Source organism: Carex rostrata, chromosome 34, assembly GCF_964058835.1.
Source record: "Carex rostrata chromosome 34, lpCarRost1.2, whole genome shotgun sequence".
NCBI lineage: Eukaryota > Viridiplantae > Streptophyta > Magnoliopsida > Poales > Cyperaceae > Carex > Carex rostrata.
Window position 1 is genome coordinate 4,833,024 of NC_135951.1, and position 9,735 is coordinate 4,842,758.

Sequence of the window (9,735 nt, forward strand, 5' to 3'; positions counted from 1 at the left end):
CGAGGTTTCGAAAGTAAAAAGGAGAGAAAGAAATACCAAATAGAAGGGTTCTGAGAGATTCTCGGCTGCTTTCTCGGTTTCAAACTCGATTTCTCGCAACAATCGGGAGTCTGGAAGAACCGGAAACTCACGGGATCTTTTCCTTCTCTCTTAACCGAAAATAACTTAGAAATGGGGATAATGGTGAAGTGAGAGAGAGAGAAGGTTTAATTTGGGTTTTAGGGTTAAAATTACCCTGAATGCGGATTAGCCAATCCGCACTGCGGGTTACCTAATCCGCACTCGAGACTTAGTCGGTTGTCAGCCGAATCCAGGAAAAGTCCGAGCCTACTGCGGATGAACCTGATCCGCACTGCGGTTCAACCTCATCCGCACTCACTACTTAGCCGATTTCAGGAAAATTCAGTGCAATACAGAAATTCATGAGTGCGGCTAAACTAATCCGCACTGCGGATCCCTCACCCGCACTCACTACTTAGTCATATTTTTGTCAAAATTCCAGAAAAATCCTGAGCCACTGCGGATGAGGTTGATCCGCACTGCGGTCAATCTAATCCGCACTGAGCCCATAAGGTTCCGAAATCTCGAAATTTCGACGCGGTTTCAATTCACAATTAACTTACTTATTTAGGGAAACCTTAATTAAGGTTTAAACTTCCATTTTATTAACACAATTTATCGGTTCTTCCTTTTAAATCATTTCAATTTAATTGTAAAAATTTCGTAACGTAACAATATATAAGACTATGTCAGTCCTCGGAGTGGGACCAATGTGAGGAGCAAATTAATTAAGGGACGAAGAATTATATACAAAAGGACATGCATGCATGATGCCTTCTTTATTTCTCTTATCAAGATAATGAATGGGATCAGAAAAAAATAAATTAATATATTTTATTATACTGATTTTCCAAAAATGAAAAAAAAAACTAGTATTTCTTGTTATTCTTGTAAATATGTATAACAGATTGTTCTTTTAATTAAGGTTAGTAATTAGTGATTGCCCCCAATAACTTCATGAAATCAAAATCATAGCAACTATTTATAACCAGAAAGTTTTTAGCAATCTTAGAAAGTGAAAGAAGAATACTAAAGTGTTAAATTTTAGTATGAAAAAATATCTAAAAATCATAAAATTTACGTGTAGGCATCTCTACGAAATCACAGTTAGAATTTAACATTTCAATGCCCAAATTAAAAATATATATAACAACGTGATTGTGGCATTTTAATTATAACACAAAAAAATATTGTGATGTTAAAACATCCTCTTAACCTATATATTTCAGAAAATTAAAAAGTTGGATAAGGAAAGCGACATTTGAAATCTTATTATTTTGTTTGCAAATTAAATTATGGATGGTGTCTTTCAGTCTTCTCTATATATCCCTAAACACCATTGAAAATCAGAGAAATGAACAGCAAAAATTTTGCTCAAGGAACAGTAAAAATCGTTCAAATGACCTGGACTTTTTGATCGGTGGTTCCATTAATGTTGTCACCAATGTTAAAGAAGAAAGAAGATAACATATATTATACTGTATAACTTAATTAGAGATTAATTTATGGTGAAATTTGTAGGGAAATTCATGAACCATTCAATTGAATTGTAAATTAAGCACATAGAAAAGTACCTCAAGAAGAACATGGTCCAAATGGTTGACAGCACCAAATTATTTATTACAATAAATTAATTATAAAAACTAAATAAATTGAATATATAAAAGAATGGCAAACGTTAATATACACGACTCGGACATTAATAGAGTTGCTCTTATTTAATAGTCCCTCTTACCAAGTACTAAATCAAACAATTGATAAGCCTGGTCTCTTGATCTCCTTTCATTTAAGATTTAACAGACGCAAACATTTCAGCAATGGCATCAAGCAAGAAGGTACATGCAATCGGGATCGATCTCGGCACGACATACTCTTGTGTTGGAGTCTGGCAGAATGGACACGTGGAAATCATTGTAAACGACCAAGGTAAACGTATAACCCCATCATGTGTTGCGTTCACGTCTGACCAACGGCTGATAGGTGAAGCTGCCAAGAACCAGGCCAACAGAAACCCCACCAACACCATATTCGGTCAGTACTTATCCATTACTGCTTGATTTAATCAGCATATTATATGAATGTGTTTTTTCTCTTTCTTTAATTGAAACATATCATTTTTCGAGACAGACATAAAGCGTTTGATGGGTAGGCGCTTCTCAGATCAAACTGTCCAGAGTGACAGAAAGCTATGGCCGTTTAATGTCATTCAAGACACAGGTGATAAACCAAAGATTGTAGTCCAGTACAAAGGAGAGGAGAAACAGTTCATTCCAGAAGAATTATCTGCTATCATCCTAGAGAAAATGAAGAAGATTGCAGAGAACTTCCTCGAATGCAATGTCCAGAATGTGGTGATCAATGCAGTGATCACTGTCCCTGCCTACTTCAATGACTCCCAAAGACGGGCCACGATGGACGCCGGAAAGATTGCAGGGCTAAACGTGATGCGCATCATTGATGAACCCACTGCTGCTGCAGTGGCATATGGCTTTGAGAAATTGACTTATGTACGTGAAGAAAAGAATGTCCTTCTTTTTGACCTTGGGGGCGGCACCTTCGATGTCTCAGTGCTCAACATCAACAAAGGTGTGTTCAAGGTCAAGGCAACCACAGGAGACACTCACCTTGGTGGCGAGGATTTCGACAACCGTTTGTTGATCCACTTCGTTGAGCAGATAAAGAGAAAGCACAAGAAGGACATCAGTGACAACCCAACGAGCATTAGGAAGTTGCGATCTGCCTGCGAGCGAGCTAAAGAGAATCTCTCCTATTACACTTCTACAACTGTGGATGTCCCTGGCCTCTATGATAGCACTGATTTCATTTTGAACATCACCCAGGCTCGGTTTGAGGATCTCAATATGGATCTCTTTGAAAGGTGCATGGGACTCGTGACAAAGTGCCTGGAGGACGCTCGCATGGAGAAGACTTCCATTGACATAGTGGTGCTTGTCGGGGGTTCTACACGAATCCCAAAGGTTCAACAAATGTTAGAAGATCTCTTTGATGGAAAGGAGCTTTGCAAAGGCATTAATCCCGATGAGGCCGTCGCATATGGTGCCACCGTCCAAGCTGCCAAGTTGAGTGGTCAGGGAAACCAAGAGATCCTAGACATGGTGCTCTCAGACGTGACTCCGCTCTCACTCGGCATAAAAGTTGTAGGGGGAGTCATGTCCGTCGTGGTACCAAGGAACACTGTAATACCAACAATTGAGTTGGAGGAATTTACAACTGACAAGGACAATCAGACTGTCGTTGACTTTGAAGTATTTGAAGGCGAGAGAGCCCAGACCAAGGATAATTACCTCCTCGGCAAATTCACCCTCTCAGGAATCACTCCGGCTCCAAGACAAGTGCCGAAGTTTGATGTGTGTTTCGAAATAGATGCCAATGGCATACTTAATGTGTCGGCGCAGGACAGAAGTAGTGGACAGAAGAAGAAGATAACGGTCACCAACGAAGAGGCTAGCCTGAGCAATGACCTGATCAAGAAGATAATTCAGGATGCCGAAATGTACAGGGCCCAGGATGAGGAGTGCCGTAGAAAGTATGAAGCTAGAAACACACTGGAGCGATATGCTTACTGTATGAAGAATGCCATGAAAAATAAAAGCATCACCGAGGCTTTACCATTCGCAACGAAAATAGGGATTGAAGATGAAATAAAGGAGACATTAAGTTGGGTCGAGGATAACGCATTACCAGAGGTGGCCGAGTCTATATCAAGGATGGACGACCTAAAGAGTATTTGTGCTCCAATTGATAGTATCTAAATTTATTATAAAAGATGAGCTTTGTTGTGTCAACTGGCAATTAATTTTCTCTAAGAGAAAAAGAGAAAATATATATTTTATTAGAAAAGATAGGCACATACATATTATTATGCTGTGCAAAATTATTTACAACATTTTTTGCTTATGCTTGTGTTTTGGCATGATGGATGGAAATAAAATTTTATATCGATCATTAATTGTTTTTGCTTCAATCCATATTGGCGTCGCATCTAAATGACAAAGATTAATTACAAACTTAATTACCGATCGTTTTATTGTTGTCTTCTGTTTTTCAAGTTTTTGAAAGCAATGTGTTTTTTATAAAATGAACTCAAATTTATTTCTCTCTGAACCTTAATTTCAAGTTTTTCGTTAATTTCCAATGAATTTTCTCAAAAATAATGTATCATAGTAATGTTCGAAGAGCACATGACATGATAAGAGGGATGTAATTAATTTGATGTATCATAGTAATTCGATCCTCTGCATTAATTCTGATGTTGAGATTAGAATCTTGACCGTTCAGTCTGAATTGGGGCCAATTTGGTTGAGGCCTGTAATGCAGGGGTCTACAAGTCGGACGGTCCAAATTTGTTTGCAGTAACTCAAAATGCAAGCGATTTGCTGCCTCTTTGCAAGCCTTTATTACACTGAATGAACTAATCAGGTTTCATAACAAGGGCCCAAACTATGAAACTAATTAATCATGGGTAATCTAGGGCAATACCCAACAAATTATTAACTGATCGAGTGCAGAAACAGTATCACATCTTTTCAGTGAATGCACCTATGCCATCGCATTGTACCAGCAAATGGCAAGGACTGTCACCAGTACACGCCCTAATTGATGGACACATGGACAAAAAGAAAAGGGGTACTATACTGATCACTCTGTTTGTTTTGTGGAGAGAATGCTGCTCAACAATCTTCACAGATGTTGATAAAACAATTGCAAAACTAATCGAGGAAATCAAGCAACAGCAAAATCTGAGACTGCCAGGGGCAGCAGCTCGATCGAACCACACCTGATTATATCGATCATGAAGAAAACTTATTCCTGCCTCTTAAAATCTAAAAGAGACAATTTGCGCTAGAGCAGCTCGTTCCAGGCCTTTCGCCATGGTAGAAGAAGAGGAGGCAAGAGAAGAAGAGGAGGAGAAGAAGGGAGGGTATTTTAGCCATTAATTATTTGGAGTGGCAAAATTACAAATTAATAAAGTTTGAAGTGACATTTTTACAATTTCAAATTTCGGAATGACAAATAACCAATTTTCCCTTTAAATTTAGATTTGGATTTATGCTATAGGTAAAGTGTCAAATTAGATATCTTTGATGTAAAATTTTGGTTTTCGAGTAAATTTAGCATAAACACTACTATGGAAACATTGAGTATACACAGTTAAAAAATAGAATTGTACACAACTGTAAGAAATCCATTACAGACCATAACAATGCAATACAGTTTTGAAAATTGTTCATTTCCTGCCAGATTTGCTGACCTCCTTCCTGATTTTGCCAGAACTGCTCTTGGAGGCTATAAAAGGGCCTGAAGGCAGAAGGAAAAGGCATCCAACCTTCGACAGTTCATTTTACTCTCTCCCTTCCACCTTTTACTTTACTTGGAGAACAAGGAGCGGTTAAGGAAGAAATGAGAAGACGGTGAAGAAGACAGAAGGAGAAGATCCTAGATATTGGTGTAACCCTTATTATATGTCGGTATATCCTCGCGGATACTCCCGTCGCTAATAGAAAAATCATTTTCATGTCGGTATACCCTCGCGGATACTCACCTTTTATTCTTGCAGATACTATCTCATTCTTGTAGATATTTTTTGTCGTAATTACTATGTATTCTCTGTTTTTTTTTTCATGGATGTTTACCAAGACCAAAAACACCCATGTAGACCTAGTGATTTCACCAACGAGCTTGAAAACTAGGCTCCCAACAAGGGAAATAAATCTGCTATGATCCTAAGGAATTGTAGGGTCCCTACAATTTTAAATCCAATCTTTCATTTTTTGGGTTGTACGAATCTCTATAGAAGTTGTATTTTATGCACGAATCTCAAAGCAAATGGAATGTTAGATTTAGAATTGTAGGGACCCTACAATCCCTTAGGATCATAGGAGATTTATTTCCACCACCAAGTACCCACGTGATTGGTACTTCCAAGGGGCAATTTGAATTGATAAATAAAACCGCAACTAGATTTTAACAAAATGGCAGTTCCTCATTTCGAAATCGCCACAATTTGAATAATAATCATGAGAATTTAGTACTCACGGAGAAAATACTTGATGGGAAGAGATTTCCGTGTCCTTAACTTATCGCATTGGTAATCCCACGAAGAAACACCTACTATGCAAATGAGCACGTAGATATTTATACTCAGAGATAGGAGAAGAACCCATGTAAATACTTATCTTTGTTGTTAATCCCTCGGATGAGATACACTAGTGGAGAATACACTTTTAGGAACGGTCAAAAATGCCTATCAGGAACGGACCTACGCGCGTTCCTGACCCAGGGGATACTGATAGTTCCTTTAATCAGGGTCGGTTGATCGGGCATTCCTATTTATATAATCAAGGACGGTCGTTTAATAAAAAGGCGTTCCTGTTTGTACAAACAGGAACGGTTGTTTAATAAATGACCGTTCCTATTTGTATGAATAGGAACGCCTTTTTATTAAATGACCGTTCCTATTTGTATGAATAGGAACGCCTTTTTATTAAATGACCGTTCCTATTTATATAAACAGGAACTCCTTTTTAAAAAAGGCCATTCCTGATTGGTTATTTTCAAGGACGATTTTTTATAAATAGCCGTTTCTAAATTGAACTTTAATTTAAAAAAATAAATTCATTATTTGGCCAGCTACCACATATTTTTGCTGGCCTCTAAAACAGAAATCAGAATATGTAAGAATTATATTAAACATGAGATAAAAGATCAACACGTACTTCACAAACAAACAAGCTCAAGTACACCAAATTTACAATAATCCTAACTTATTACAAAATAACACATCCTAAATAGTTTTACTTTTTTCTATTAATACTTCCTTCAAGAAAAATCTAACCCATAGTAATCGGATGTAGCTGAAGTTTGTTTCATTGTAACATGTGGGAAACTCCTGCATTTTTTAAATGATAGAAGATCACAATTACAATTTTAATTGCATATTTTGTAAGCAACATGAATATGACATAATATCCACCTTTATGTTTGGAAAAACATCGAGGAAGCGAGTTATTATGTCATGCATGAACAATATGACATAATATCCACATTCCCAATCTTCGAGTTGTTGTGGGCACTGTATTAAAAAAAATCAGATTCAAGTCAATATTCTGTTTTGAGCAAACATAAGACCAATTGTCTATTATCTAAAGGAAAAAGAACAGCTGACCCCTTGCATGCACCATTCATGAACTATCCTTATAATACAAAATTGAAAAGCTGAGATTTGACAAAGTATAAAAACTAACCCCTTGCAAATTGAAATGCTGAGATTCAAAAATTCATAGAAAATAGTATAAAAACCCAAATAATACAAAATTCGGGTCTAAATTGCTTGGAAAAGAGTCTTTTTTCTGTCTGTGAACTTGGATTTGACAGAAACATGGCCTATGCCCTCTGATTTGTCTGTCTTCTCAGAGAGGGCATTTCTGGCAAGTTTTCAGTTTAATCCTTATAGTCCTTTTCTTACCAAAATAATCCAACAGAAATAAAAATCATATCATATTAATTACGGTTTAATTTCAAAATCAATCATGACATCGACTAAGTTAAAGGGGTGAAGTGAGAGACGACCTGAATAAGGGGGCGAAGTGATTTCTCCCTCCGGTGCTAAGGGTCGTGTGACGCGCCTGGTGTTGCGAGAGGGAGGGGTCGAGGTGCGATGTGCCTGGTGTCCCTTTGCCAGATCAAGACACGCTACTTATTCTTTTCAGATCTGATCAATTAAACCATAAGAGGAGAAGGGGCCTTTTGGAAGAGGAGTTAGTCATACGCGAAGGAAAGAGAGAACGGGTAGGGTTTAAGAGGCGAAGGACTAAAGAAGAGAGATGGAGAGGCACAGAGGAGGCGTGGAGATGGAGAGGTGCGCGGAGGTGAGCAGCCTTGGGGTTTTAGACCTAAAATTGTTTTCAAAATTGTTTTCTGTCTACACGCGGGACTTGGGGTTTTAGCCAAATTACAAACAATCAGGAACGGTCATTTATAAACAAGCGTTCCTGATAGTTCAGGAACGGTCATTTATAAACAAGCGTTCCTGATAGTTGACAATCAGGAACGGTTGTTTATAAATGACCGTTCCTGAACTATCAGGAACGCTTGTTTATAAACGACCGTTCCTGATACCTATTTTTAAGGTCGCCCTTTAACTTTGCCCGTTCCTGATAGATATCAGTAACGCGTTTTTGGTTGCCCGACCCTGATGTGCCGTTACTAAAAGTGCATTCTCCACTAGTGATAAGAGAAGAACCCATGTAAATACTTATCTTCGACAGACCCACCACGTAGATACGAGTATTAGATGCGGATGCAAGAGCAACAGTGTGATTCGCGTCATTGACTGTCTATATGCATGTTAGAGGGATACTCCATATTGAGGTCCATATTTGTATCGGACACGTATCGGATACCGATATGCCAGTTGGTGTATCAGCTTACGTGGCGTATCCATACTCAGCCGATACGGTCACCGATACTCCGTTGAAAATCAGAAATACGGATGAACACGTCTGAATACGGTCGGATCAAACCTAGGAACCGCGCCCTTGAACCAAGCCCTCAAACCCAGAAACCGCGCCTGCGTTGTGAGGCGTAACTTTGAACCACGAAAATGAATTTTTTTTTTCTGCCGTTGGCGTGAATCGAATTTGGCAAGTCCTAGTTGAGTTTCAAAACCTTTAACCACTACACTAGAGTGTCATATATGATATATGCTAGTAACTATAGTATTTAATCTACACATAGATTAAGCCATTATTGTTTTGTACAAATTTGATTTTAGTTATAATTATCTAAATACAACATATAAAATAATATTATTTAGACGTATCGTATCTTAGATTTTTAAAAATTACCGTATCGCCGTATCCGTATCCACTACTACAGAATAAGTGATTGTACACGGACATAAATAGGAGAGCTACACGGATTTTCTACCGTGTGGAATGTGAGGGTTTAGAAATCCCTGAATATTTACACACGGATATTTACCCGTGTGCGATTATCGAGAGCTACACGGATTATTACATAAACAACCGTGTACAAATGCTTGCCAGCGTCGCTCTCAAAATAACCGAGCTACACGGATATTTACATAAACAGCCGTGTATGATTACTCTTTCTACGCGGACATTTAGCTAAATGTCCATGTACGATTACTCTTTCTACACGGATATTTAGCTAAATGTCCGTGTAGCTCTCTTATTTTTTTTATATATGTTTAAATACCTTTCTACACGGACATTTAGCTAAATGTCCGTGTACAATTACTCTTTCTACACGGATATTTAGCTAAATGTCCGTGTAGCTCTCTTATTTTTTTTTATATGTTTAAATACATTTCTACACGGACATTTAGCTAAATGTTCGTGTACAATTACTCTTTCTACACGGATATTTAGCTAAATGTCCGTGTAGCTCTCTTATTTTTTTTTTATATGTTTAAATACCTTTCTACACGGGCTTTAGTTAAATGTCCGTGTAGAATTATTATTTTTTTTAATTTTTTTTAATGTTTAAATACCTTTCTACACGGACTTTAGTTAAATGTCCATGTAGAATTGTTCTTTTTTTCCCATTTTTTTTGTGGCTAGCTTCCAATTTTGTTAGCCATTTAAAATTAGAATTCCAAAACAGAGAAACATTAAACAGAGGTCTTTTAAA

General features: G+C 37.6%; 1 protein-coding gene across 1 annotated transcript; it reads left to right on the top strand.

Moving 5' to 3' along the window:
* Nucleotides 1-1,877: 1,877 nt before the first annotated feature.
* On the top strand, nucleotides 1,878-3,833 carry LOC144548885 (heat shock cognate 70 kDa protein-like). The gene is made up of 2 exons (XM_078297595.1): nucleotides 1,878-2,091; nucleotides 2,188-3,833. Exons 1-2 carry the CDS (start codon nucleotides 1,878-1,880, stop codon nucleotides 3,831-3,833), a joined length of 1,860 nt encoding a protein of 619 aa, XP_078153721.1.
* The last annotated feature ends 5,902 nt before the right edge of the window (nucleotides 3,834-9,735 follow it).